This window comes from Triturus cristatus, chromosome 1_1, assembly GCF_964204655.1.
Source record: "Triturus cristatus chromosome 1_1, aTriCri1.1, whole genome shotgun sequence".
Classification (NCBI taxonomy): Eukaryota; Metazoa; Chordata; class Amphibia; order Caudata; family Salamandridae; genus Triturus; species Triturus cristatus.
Genome location: NC_140579.1, coordinates 1,135,529,313 through 1,135,542,952, shown reverse-complemented (window position 1 = coordinate 1,135,542,952; position 13,640 = coordinate 1,135,529,313). Strand labels below are relative to the sequence as shown.

The 13,640-nt window shown below is 45.4% G+C and overlaps 1 protein-coding gene across 11 annotated transcripts in view; it reads right to left on the bottom strand.

The window, feature by feature from the left end:
- LOC146871733 (transcription factor SOX-13-like) overlaps positions 1–13,640 on the bottom strand; it is a 671,695-nt gene that overhangs the window by 104,212 nt on the left and 553,843 nt on the right. For all 11 annotated transcript variants that reach the window (XM_085651236.1, XM_085651240.1, XM_085651233.1 and 8 more), the window contains one exon: positions 4,590–4,762. In XM_085651236.1, coding sequence (XP_085507362.1) covers positions 4,590–4,762 — 173 coding nt within the window. The remainder of the gene's footprint in view (positions 1–4,589; positions 4,763–13,640) is intronic.

The following is a 13,640-nucleotide window of genomic DNA, read 5'->3' as shown; positions in this document are numbered from 1 at the left end:
TTTGTTCCTGGCGGAACTGTTCTTGGGTGGGCCCCCCTTCTTGACGCCACTGAGCCAGGTCAGGAAGGTCCTGGGGTTGCGCGTCCCCTTCGGTCGCCGAGTCTGGGAGGCTGGCCTCGTCGTTGTCTTCTACTGGGGCGACTGGGGGCGGGGGTGCTGGCCATTCTGGTTCTTCTGATCGAGGGACGGCACGGGCGGCCATGGACCGGGTGGTTATGCAGGCCCAGTCCGGGAGGCCCAGCATCCCCAGGTGCTCTCTTCTCTCAACGGTGGCCCACGGGGAACTCTCGAGGTCATTCCCCAGGAGGCAGTCCACGGGGGCATCGTCCCGGACCGTCACCTTCAACAGGCCGGAGACCCCTCCCCATTCGAATGGGACGCAGGCCATTTGACACATACTTTCAGAGTTGTCTGCCGAGCGGACGGGGCAGAGAATGTTCGGCAGGATCTGCTCGGGCTTCACCAGGTGACAGCGGACGGCCGTCACACTGGCGCCTGTGTCACGCAAGGCCTCGGCTCGTTGTCCATTAATGGTCACCCACTGACCGTATTTCCTGGTGTTAGCGGGTAGGGGAGCCCGCGGGACCATGTCTCTTCCCCCTAAGCACGCCAGGACCATGGCGGCCGGTTCCCACTCTTGCTGGGCCGGCTCATACTCCTCTGGTTCCTCCAATGATCGCTCTTCCCCCAGGGCGGCGGCAGCTACCTGGCGGGGCTTGGGTGTTTGGTTCTGCGGGCAGCTCGGGTCATTGGCGTAGTGGCCGACTCGCTGGCATCGGTGGCACGTGACGTTGGCTCGGACCCCAGGACGCCACGGGGGGTTGCCCCGACCGGCCGGAGCCGGGGTGCTGGCCACGGGTGTTGCGGGCAAGGCGTCTCTCCCTCGCCCCTGGCCCCCTCCTCCTCCCCGAGGACGGTGCTGGCCTTGGTTGTTTCGGTTCTGTTCGTGTGGCCCCCTCCGGCCCACTCGGGTGCTTTCCCATCGGTCAGCTTCGGCGGCGAGCTGCCGGGGGTCAGTCAGCTTACTGTCGAGGAGGTGCTGCCTGAGCTCGACGAAGCAGTTGTTTGACAGGTGCTCCCATACCATCAGGTTAAAGAGTTGTTCGTAGGTGGTGACCTGGCTCCCCTTTATCCAACCCTCGAAGGCACGGCTGAAATAGTTCACGTATTCTACCCAAGTTGTACCTGGGATCCGGGTGCAATCTCTGAACCTCTGGCGGTACATCTCGGGTGTGAGGCCGTAGCGGGTGAGGAGGGCAGCCTTCATGTGGTCGTAGGACGACATTTGGTGATCTGGGAGCTGCAGTAGGGCATCGCGACCCTCGTTGATAAACCTCCCCCAAAGTCCGGCTCCCCAATCACTCCGGTCGATCCGGTGGGAGGTCATGGCGATCTCGTAGGCTTTAAACCACTGTTGTATGTCGTCTTCTCGGACATACTCGCGGACAACATCCTTGGGGATGTGGACTTTTTTCTCGATTGGCCCCGGGGTGTGTGGTCGCTCAGGCACCCCCAGTTCCTTATTCTGTTTCCGAAGTTCTATTTCCGCCAGTTTGCGCTCGTGCTCGAGCGTTATTTTTTTCTCCTCCAGCTCTCTCTGTCTCTGCTTCTCTTCTCGTTCATCTCGGAGCCGCATGTGCTCGAGGTTGAGTTTCTGTTCAGCTAACTTGAGTTCCCCATCCATCTTGAGTCGTGCCATTTCCAACTCGTGCAATCTGGTTCTTTCTCTTTCTCGGATCTCCTCCTGCGAGAGGCCCGTTCCCCGCTCCTCGGGAGCCGTGGCGTTCCCCTCTGGTGTGATGCTGCTTTGGTCGGAGGGTCCGGCGACCCCAGTTTCTGTCCACGACTCTAGGGCGTGTTTTAGTTCATCTTTGGTACTCAGGCCGGTGGTAGCAATGCCAAGTTCTATGCAGAATTGTCTCAGTTCGCGGTGGTTGTATTCTTCTATTTTATCCATTTGGAATTTCTCGGTGGAGTTGCTATCTTTGGCTGACATCGTGTTTTTGTCGTGGGGTGAGCTACTCTCTGTACGATTACGCGTTGATTCGGATCGCGCCGCTGGCCACCAATGTTAGAAAGGGTAGACGGACCGGGAGGGTCGGCCGGGGTCAGGAGGAGAGGTCTCCGGGGAGAGCCGTCTCCAGCGATCGTACAGACAAGTAACTTCCCCCCCCACAGACAGATACCACACACGGATAAGGTTCAGGGTTCTTTATAAGCACTTCTTAGGGTACGGTTGAATGGTACAAGGAGGTCTGGACTCAGGGGTCCCCTCGATTCAAGTCTCTCAAAGCAGGGTAAGGGGTAGCGGGACAGTCTGTCTACCAGTCAGGTAGTTTGGATGAGATGATGATTAGCTCACAATCCTCGAGCTTAGTTGGTACGGGCCGCGGCAGCGCCAGCAGGTCCCGGTGGAGATGGTCGGTACACGGTCCGCGGCAGCGCCAGCAGGTCCCAGTGGAGATGGTCGAGGTACGGTCCGCGGCAGCGCCAGCAGGTCCCGGTGAGGATGGTCGTTACAACGGGCCGCGGCAGCGCCAGCAGGTCCCGACGAGGATGGATGTTGTAGAAGGCCGCGGCAGCGCCAGCAGGCAGGACGATGGTTCACAAGAGCGGGCTACGGCAGCGCCAGTAGTCCGTCAAGGCTGAGTTCTCTCGGTGTCTCTCGACTCCAGGATACAACTGCCTTCCTGCTCCGGAGTTGCCCCAGTTATAGGGCAGCCGCCCTTTGATGTCCGGACCCTCGCTCTTGGAGGTCGGAGGGCCCGGGATGAAGGTGTCCAGACACCCAGCAGGGGGTGGAGCCGGCGCCTGGGGGAGCTGGAGGCGATCGGCCCCTGGCGGGGGAAGAGCTCTTGACACTCCGTCCTCCCATTGACCTGCCAAGTGGTCCGCTCACCTCCCGGGTGGATGGTGGTGCCGGGATGTCGGGGCCGGCCAGGCCCGGGGTTAGGGTCGGGGCTAGGCCACGCGGCCTCGTGGTGCAGGGCCCAAGATGGCGGCTTGAACCGGCCGGGGGAGCCGGTGGGGCTGGGCCCCGTGATGAGTAGAGGTCCGAGGGCAGAAGATCCGTCGTGAGACGGGGTACAGGTGCTTTTCGTGGGTTATGCCTGGTGGGCCGGAGCTCGGGCCCTGTCGTGCGGGGAGGGAGCAAGCCCTTCGTGTGGCCTGTCCAACAGGATCTCAGGCCCAACAGCTCAAATCCATATAGGTAATATCACGGGACCACTGCACTGTAGGCTGCTAATAGAGGAAGGGCTGAGGGCCCGCCATACTGCCGTTTGAATCTCCTCAATCCACCAATACTTGAATAAGTTTTGGCCATTACTTTATTTACATACGGAGGTCAAGACAGCGAATTAAAATATATTCCTAAGTACTTATATTCAGTAGATTCCTCTGTTCTTGTGTTCTCCTTTTTGATCATCAGAACCTAAACACCTGTTTGCCCTATTGGCCAAACAAATGTATATTGCTTCCTGCCAAAAGCAAGGACTTTAGTGTTTATCAAAGTTACTGGACAGTTTGTTCAGAATGCAATATTTCTCGAATTCCATCAATTTTCGTTTTAGGCTATTGGGGGTTCTATTTACAATTGCAAAGTTATCCGCATACAAAAGACAAGGAACATGGCAGCCACACATCTTGAGTGAAAATGAGCGCGTATCCACTAATATTTTCGGGAGGTCGGCTGGGAAAAGAGCAAAAATGAGTAGGTGACCTTGTATCTTATGGGAACGTTACATTTATCATTAAACTGCAAAGCCAAAATGGCCTCAAGCACACCAGCATGCATGGAAAGGCAAACCTCTTGGAATACCTTTTTTTTAATGAAAAAGCACATTCCAAGGTGGCCGCCCATCTGTGTGCATGCGAGGGAAGACGTTTTGTGGGTGGGGAAGTTTAATGTCAAGACCAGTATTTGAAAAGAATATGGCCATACTGTAAAATTTTAACCGTACAATATTATCATACCGTTAAAAAAATTGAAACCCAAAAGAGGGAGTATTTTTGTCATTTCAAGATTTCTAGGTAAGAAAATAAAAGTGCATTCACTTTCAAATTAAATCAGGGGTTGAGATATTGAGGGGGTGGGCTGGTAAGGTAGTGAGAGGATTGGGGGGGGTAGTGGAGAGAAAGTAGCAAAGGAATAGAAGTGGTGACAGATCATTGTCTCTTCTATGGAAAAAGTCTGTGACGGCCCCTCTCGGGTGACCATGACCTTTGTTGTAAGTTGTGAAACACAACTGGTGAAGAAAAACATTGCCTCACGACATGTATCGCCAGCTATCCTACAGCTCCATATCACACACAGAGGGAAGCGTAGCTTAAAACTCTGTATCTTACGACCCTCTGGAAGCACATTTTTCTGCACATTACACATGTATGGAGGTAACATTTTAGAAATTAGGTCCAACGTGGGGCAGAGTATACTCAAAATACACAGAAATGACACCCTATAAGTGGTTACCTTATTTTGCACAGTTGTTACTTTTTGCATTAACTCCCAAAGGTGCACAGGTTTGCACAAAATGCTGCACATGAAGGAGATTTGAGTCTGCACATTACTCAACGCATACCGTCCATACCTGCTTTTGCTGCTGCCGCGCCAGCTCCATCTGTTGTTGCTGCTTTTCAAACAGCATGGCTGCCATGTTCTTCTGTTCAGAGTGGGCGGTCAGGAGCTGGTCCCGCAAGCTGGAGAGATGGTTTATCATCAACAGAAGCTGCAGCTCCTTCTCGGCCAGGCTCTCAAGGGTACCTGCTCAAGTAGAAGAACACAAGTCACCCTGGGCTTAGAGGGAAAGAGTGTGCATCAAGTGATAAGACTGGACCTTATATGGAGACAAGAGCCGCACAAATGGCAAACCAGTGTGGCGCTCTCAGCCAGGAAAGCAAAGGGGTATTCAATAGTAGAATTCACATTATGTGAGCATGGCCAAGAAGGGTGGACTGGAGATGGGTAGGGTAGGGTAGGGAGAAGGTTTAGGGACACAAGCCTCCTAGAAGACATGGCCAGGAGCGAGACACAGTTTGTAGGAAGGAGGAAAGTGATGCAGTGGAGTTTACCAGCTCTGCACATTCACACACACACCACTCATTTGGGCCAGTATACATTTATACACACAATGAGATGGCAAATATCCACTGGTCATCAATTTTATTTTACCCTAGGAAACCTTTACACCAGTATTCTTACTATTCCTGTCTCCTGAGTAAATGAACAATTCGATAAGATCTAGTAGTAGATTAGAATAGGGAGGAAATACGATACTGCATTTAACTTTTATTTAAAGAACCACAGACTCAGAAGAAATTTTAAAATTGTATCTGAATTAATGATTTTGTGAGTCAAATCAACATACACATGAATATACCAGGAGTCTCATCAGAAAATAGTGCAGTTAGCTTATAATCAGTTTTGCATTAATAAATTCTTGCAATGACAGCACCTGAGGAGAGAAAGAACAGAGAGCAAGTACGGAGCATTAACCCTACAGTTATATTTACCTAGAATGGTGTGAGGACCTTGACATTAGGGAGTCAAGGATTCAGGACAGGTTCAGGACAGGGAAAAGGTGACCTCTTCTAGTGTAGCGCCAACGTTACACCCCTCTCTGGTGCTACTCTCTCCGGCTTGGGCTCGTCCGTACCCCTTCCTAGATGTGCCTCTTCGGTTGTTCCGCGACTTTTCCCTAGTGTTGGATTCTTCAGTCAGATTGCAGCAAATTCGGGCAGCACCTCAGAATAGCATCGGCATCTCAGCATCAAGTGTGTCTAAGTATCTAGAACTTACCTCTGTTATACCAATTCAAATGTATGATCCACCCCCAAATGTTTCAATTCCATGTTCACCCGCAATTTTGATTGGGCCAAGCAGTGGGGTGAGGACATCACACCATACTAAGAGCAATAATTGTCTTTAGTCTATTGTCTAGGTCCCCGCCCCTTAATTTTAATACCCACGAGCTTTATTCCCACAAGCATTTCATATGTGGATCGATAAGTCTATTTTACAATGTTGCTTCTTCTTCCTCTTGTAGGGTCAAGAGTTGATTTCCTATGTCCTTGCCGGGCTTAGGGTTTGGCAGTCAGTCAATTTACTTCACTTGTTTAGAACAAGCAGACATTTGCGCATGTGTAGAAGCCACAAGGGAACAGAGACGCGGTCATCCTCCAGGGCCCAAATGTGAACTATTAATAAAGCCAAAGAAGAACACGTTAGAATACAAAATAAAATGAATTCACTGTATACCGCTTACTTCTACTCTAACCCCATTTACTTAATAAATCTTTCGCATTAATAGCTTAGTAATACGTGCATATGTTAGTTTCAGCTCAGCATATGTGTTAGTGCGATGAGTTTGGTCAGCCATATTTAAAGCTAGTGCGCAGCTGCAAAGATTTCCCCCCCAAGCGGCAGAAAACGTCATGCTACGTAGATGTAGTAGACGCATGCGCAGAAGAGTTCCCGCGTTTTCGGCGGCCATTTTAGGACACTCGGGTTATTCATTAGTAAGGCACATAGGAAAGCGTCCCCTAGATACAATATGTTGAATGTGGTGCACTGTTAGTACTCACGAAACAGATTGATTATAGTGTTACAGGTTATTCGAGAGGATTGCATACGAGCAAGTCTCTTTTATTCAAAACCTTGCTCCATCAATCCCCTCTCTGATGGCATTTTATGCCATCACTAAATTCTATTAAATCAGATGCAAACTTTAGCATTCTACCATTTTGATATCTTCAAATCTTTTATTTCTTCCCTTATCTCTCTTAAATTGTGATCCTTTCATTCTTTTGTAAATATTTCCCTTCAATTCTTCAAGTCGTATTTCTTCTAATTTTCTCTTTCTACCTTTCTCATTCACTTCGTACCTTTTTCTTTTCCCACTGCATTTGTGACAACACATCATCATCAGAACTAGCAAAGTTATGCCCATGATTGGCAATAATATTTGACCTAAGGCAGTTTTACCTAAATTAGAAAACCAACTACTGATGGTAGAAAAACTATTTGTTATTTTCTTCCATACACTGTAAATCTCCAGTGGTTTCAGTTCTTCTTCCAAATGTGTAATATTTTTAATATATCTTCCAATCTCTACACTTTTGTCAGGTATATACGTGCAACAATGTTGCGCTTTCAACATTTTACAGACTCCACCCTCTTTTGCCAATAAGATATCAAGGGCAAGTCGATTTTGCAAAACCATAGATTTAACAGCAACTAATTCTGTATTGATCAGTAGAAATCCTCCAGCAGTGTCAGTAGATAACCGATCAACTACTGTTGACAATTTACACATTTTTCGAGAATTTAGCAGAACCCCCCACTGAAGATATCAATGCACCAAATATATCACCTACTATTTCAGAAAAACTAGCTCTTTTATATCTAGTTAGTCCACTACTGTCAATATTGCCTCCTGTGATTCTTTTAACATGATAAACTTTAGGGAATACTATTCCGAAATAGCAACTCCCGTTCCAGTGATCAGGCAACCTAAAATAGGCTTTGTTTCCACAAATATAATAAATTCCAGGGAATACTGGATCAGTTCCTCCCTTTAGTCCCCAATCACCAATTACTAAGAAGTTATGTTCACATTCACTGGAACCAATAAATATGTTGTTATATTCTGTTTTAAGTCTATGGAGACAGATTTTCCCTTTCTTTTCAAATTCCAGAGACATAGCAGCATGAGTTTTGCCAGTTACTAAAAGGTCTTCCCTTTCAGCCCATATAGGTATCTGAGGTTTCGGTTCAGAGGCTCTTCTTTCAAAATCCTGTCTCCTGTTTTCTACTAAATTCAAAAATATATTTTCTTCTTCGTGCAATTTACAGGTTAAGTTGCGTTTATGTGCTTCAGCTAGATCTATTTTCTTCATTGTTAGGAAATATTCACCCATGAATTGTGAGTCTCTTGTACTAAGGACAGGGTTCATGCACTTTCGCATGGGAACTTCTGAAAATATTACATCTACATTCGAATAATACTGCAGTTTTCCAGTTCTATAGAATAAACTAGCTAGTACACTACATGAAATTCCATATGTCAAGGGTAAATGATGATAAGTTACCCCTTCAGCTACTGAGCTTTGCAATTTCATACAAACGTAACAATCACTAACTTCCATAGTTTCTACATAATGTACTAAGAGATTTGCAAATACATTTAAATCAGTTTCATTCTTATCTACAGTGTGGTGTAAATCTAGCTCCTCTGGTGTTTCTAAGTCTACTCTATCTCCTTTAATGTTTGCAACTTCTGTATGTGTGTTAGTACTATTTTGTTTGTCAGTAACCATCAGATAGGGAATAGCTATTGCTAATATCACCCATATTATGAGGACTAATATTAAACTACATATACAGATCCTACAACGCTTTTTTTTACACAGCTTTGTTTTGGTTTTCCAGCAACATTTTTATCAGACATCTTGGGCAAGAAGATTATCTCGTCTTAACTTTCAGAACCTTGTATGAGATAACACCTTAGGCGCCTTTCTCTTTCAGGTCAGTATCACTACTTCTTTAATTTGTTCAACACTCAGTTCTACATCACTTTCTTCATTTAAATCGAGATCTTCAAAGTCTTCAAGAATAACATACGTCCATTCAGGACCCTTGAACTTGTTATTCAATGTCTTCAATCTTTGACTCCTTTGTTTTGGTATTACCTTGGAAGGTCCAGATTGACTAGTTACTTCATTTACTTGATCAGGTTCATTGATTGTCTTAAGTCGATATCTCAGTCTCCTGATAATTCTTGGCCAATTATCACCTTTTCGACTTTTCTTAAACTTCACTGCACTGCCAGGTTCTTCAAGACTCCTTTTATTTTCTTTAGATTTTGACACAACTTGATCAGCATCGTCTTCAGATTTCCTCTCTATCTGACCTTGTCCAGGGCTTATTATTTCAGCCTGTTCTGCCTGGATGGGTTCATCTACCTTAATCTGACCCTGTTCAGGATTAGTGATGTCTGGTTTTTCTTCTGTATCATGAACTTGCGTTTCTATGCCTATCTGGTCCTGTTCAGGTCTTTTTACCTTTTTACCTTCTTCTGCCTGAACGTATTCTCTAAGTCCTATCTGTCCCTCCTCAGACTCCGGAATGGGGCTTTGAGTTTCTTCTGTCTGAGTATATTGTTCTCTCCTTAGCTGTTCCTGCTCAGGCTCCCTAACAGTCGTTTCCCTACTTTCCTGAGCAATTCTTCTACACCTGTCTGGTCCTCACTCTTCTCCAGTCTATCTGTGTTTGACTTCTAGTTTTTATAAGTACTTCAGGTATGTCCACCACTGGGATCCAGTCGTCCTGATAAATGCTCTGTTGATCTTGGGCAGCTACTTCAGGATCATCTATAGGAAGTTCTTCAGCTGCACAAACTTCAGCATCATCAATTTCTGGTTTCAATTGTAACTCCTCTTCTTCAGGAGCTGGTACCCTTTTGGTATGGCTTGCATGAATCCAATTAGGCAACCCTGCACACTTTACAGCGGTTGAGGTAGTCAATATAACTTGATGCGATTTATCCCACCTTGGTGCAAGGCACGATTCTCGAGTGTGATTCTTCACAACTACCCAGTCACCAGGATTCAGATCATGCGAGTTGCTCAGCTACCTGTTGAAAGCGTCTTCCCCAACCTGATGAGAGATAGAACGCACTCTGTTAGCCAACTCTTTGCAATACTCCAAAACCAAGTCATCAGTTATATTCAACAGCTTTTGTCCTGGTACACATGCTGGTCTCATTGCTCTTCCCATGAGTATTTCATGGGGACTCAATCCAGTATTTCTGTCTGGAATACTTCTGAGTCCCATCAGAACAAGAGGCAAAGCATCAGGCCATTCCAGTGGGGTGGATGCAAACACCTTTCCGAGTCTTGACTTGATTGTGCCATTCAATTGTTCTACCACTCCAGAAGCCTCTGGACGGTAAGTGCAGTGCAATTTTTGTTCGAATTTGAACGCTTCACAGATTAGTCGAATTATTTCATTATTAAAATGAGACCCTCTATCTGATTCAATCGTTACTGGAAAACCAAATCTAGGAATGAGTTCTCTTAATAAAAGTTTGGCCACTGTCAAGCTCTCATTTCTTCGGGTCGGGTATGCCTCCACCCACTTTGAAAATAAACTATGACAAGCACATATTTCAACCCTCGACAAGCAGGCAGTTGAATGAAATCTAACTGAAGTCTCACAAAAGGTCCTTCTGCTTTTCCAGTCTTTCCCATGCAGACCAGTTTTCCTTCCAGGGTTCATTTGTTGACAGATTAAACATCTCTGGCAAAGGCTCTCTGCTACATTCCTGAACTTTGTGTTAAACCAATCTTGTCTGAAAAGTTGAATCATTGCATCCCTGCCCACATGTGTCTCTCCATGGTACATTCTAGCCATTGGCACAAGCATACTGTCTGGCATGACTGGTCTGCCATCATAACAAACCCACACACCATCTTCTGCCCTTCTTTGACATCTTATTTTCACCCACTCTTCCTTTTCTCTCATGTCTACTGCATCCTGCAGATCTTTCACCTGCCCCCAGGTTCCCACTACTACAAGTAGCATAAGTTGGCAGCTGATTCCACAAGTTTCGATTTTCTTGTTTAAGGCAATCTTATACCTTGCAAAATGTTTGGCAACCTGGTCAGCATATCGGTTACCTGCTGTCACATAGTCATTTCCTGATTGGTGAGCAGCACATTTAACCACGGCCGCCTCTTTTGGTAATTGAATTGCCTCCAGTAATTCTTTTCACAAAAATTCAATTTTTAATAGGAGTCCCTGAAGACAACCCCATATCCATTTTGACTGTCAGTAAATATGGTTACTCTCCAATTGTTCCCAATTTTGCATGCCTTAATTAAGGCGATCAATTCAGCGACTTGTGCAGATTTGACTTCTGGTAAATAGGATGCTTCTACTATTCCAGTTAATGTACATGCATGAGCCGTCTACAAACATTGCGTTTTTCAAAGGTTCCTCTTGTATGTCAGGACGTGGTTTGGTGCAAAGTTCAGCCACGTCAAGACATTCATGCTCAACCTCATCTCTCACTTCTTCATCGTAAGGATCAGGTAGTAAGGTAGCTGGATTAAGAACAGTACACCACACTATTGTCACATTTTCAGCTCCCAATATTATTCGCTCATATTTTGTCAGTCTACTGGGAGTAAGATACTGTGTTCGGGTTCTAGTCAGTAAAATCACCAATGCATGAGGAACGTACACCTTGACAGGGTGTCCCATCACAATTGACTCACTCTGCTCTAGGCTTACACAATTTGCAGCCACAGCTTTTAGGCAAACTGGTAATGCACAGAATCCAAGGTAGCAGAAAAATATGCCACTGGCCTCCTCATTAATCCGTGTCTCTGTGTCAAACTGAAAGCGCACAATTACCCCGCTCACAGCAGAATAATGCAAATTCTTTTGAATAGTCGGGCATGCCTAAAGCAGGTGCTTCACACAAATACTCAGGCAATTTTCTAAAAGATCCTATACTTTACTCATCCCATTCTATAGGATCCTATGCTCTCTTTCTGGTCATTTGTACCAAAGGTTCGGCTAGAAAAGCAAACCCTACAGTCCACTGCCTACAATACCCTACAACTCCAAGGAACATTCTTATTTCTTTGTAGGTTCGTGGCAACTGCATTTGTCTTATTATTCTGATTCTTTCAGAGGTCACCCTTCTAACTCCTCTTTCTATTTGATGTCCCAGGTATTTAACTGAATTTTTACAAAACTGAAGTTTCTCAGGGGACACTTTATGTCCACCCTTTGCCAAATGATTTAACAATGCAATCGAATCAGTAACACAGTCATCTCGGGTGTTTGACGCCACCAATAGGTCGTCAATATACTGCACTAGGACTGACTCTCTGGGCAATACAAGAGATTCTAGGCTTCTTTTGAGAATCTGATTAAAGATTGAAGGACTTTCAGTGTACCCTTGAGGCACCCGATTCCAGACATAAACATGCTCTTCAATTTTGAACGAGAATAAAAACTTGCTATCTGGATGCAATGGAATAGAAAAGAATGCATGACATAAATCGATCACTGTGAACCATCCTGCTTTCCATGGTATCTGATAAAGAATTACGGCTGGATTAGGCACTACTTGGCAGCATGGTACAACAATCTTGTTAATTTTCCTGAGGTCTTGAACCACCCTATATTTCCCATTAGGTTTCTTAATGCCAATTATGGGTGAATAACAAGGGCTACTCATTATTTCTTTCAGGATACCTTGTTCGACCAATCGCTCTACCTCTGCTGCGACACCTGCTCTTACTTCTGGATTCATTTTGTATTGTCAGGTGTTCGGGTAAACAGCACCTTCTTTCACAGTCACTTTTACGGGATCTACTTTTGCAATTAATCCCATTTCTTTTCCAGTAAAATCCCATATTTCTGCACTTACAGTTTGACTTCTGCAGGCAATTCATTTTGTGTCATCATTGAATATAATTCATTCACTTCTGTTACCTGTCTAGCTAACATGAACTTGTAAACTCCATCTTCATCTGGGGTTTGTATTGCAACACCATCCGGTGTGCAAAATATAGTGCAATTCAGTGTTCCTTTTGCACAATAGATCTCTTCCAAGCAAGTTTACAGGGCTTGAGTCACAGACCACAAACTTATGCATTTCATTAAAATTACCAATTCGCACCTCCATGGGTTCTGTAATTGGAGTGCTAATCCGTTTGTTTGAAACACCTACAACTTGTATATTCTCTCCGAGAGGGGCAGGTTAGGAATATCTGCTGTTCTCACAGTAGACCTGGTAGCACCAGTATCCAACAAGAAGGTAATATAATTTCCCTTTACTTTACCCTCTATGTAAGGACCTGACTGATCTACCAGTAGGGATGCGCCAAGCACACACTCCCCTTCCTCCCCCCTCGGGCACCGTCATTCCTGATCATAATCAATCAATGGGTCCTGCAAAAGAAAGTGTGATGTTACAAACATTTTCTTACCACTTCCTTGGTGGCAATTGACTCACAAAATTTGATTTAGGGGCAGGTGGAAAATTGACTCTGAAGACTCATTAACACCTCATTCTGCATCTGTGGATTTAAATTTTGATTCGGGGCATTATTAATTTGTATAGCTTTACACTCGTTCTTCCAATGCCCCCACTTCCCGCACCCGTGACAGGGAAATTTTTTCTTCGCCTCTTCCCGACTTAATCTTCCCCGTGACTTTCCCCCATTATTATCACCTTGACCTTGTGTTCTTCCTTGATTTTCTGACTGTTTATTTAATTGGAGCTCTTGCTGTTCAGCTAATTTTACTTGTGCCCACATAACTTTTTCTTCTAAAGCTTTTCTCTTATTATCAATTTCGTCCCCACAATATTCTGCATATTTTAAAAATTCGTCAATGGGCTTTGATTGCCAACATAGCATGTGCTGCTTAATCATTTGAGATATATCCAATCTCAGCCCAGTCACAAATCTATACACAAAATGAGTCATGTCCTTGTTTTCCAAACTTTCAAACCCACTATACTGTTTTAACACCCGTAAAAGACGCTCGTAGTAGGCATGTACGGACTCATTTTTCTCTTGGGTTGTCCTGTCTATTTTTACCCAATCAGTTTCTTTCCGGG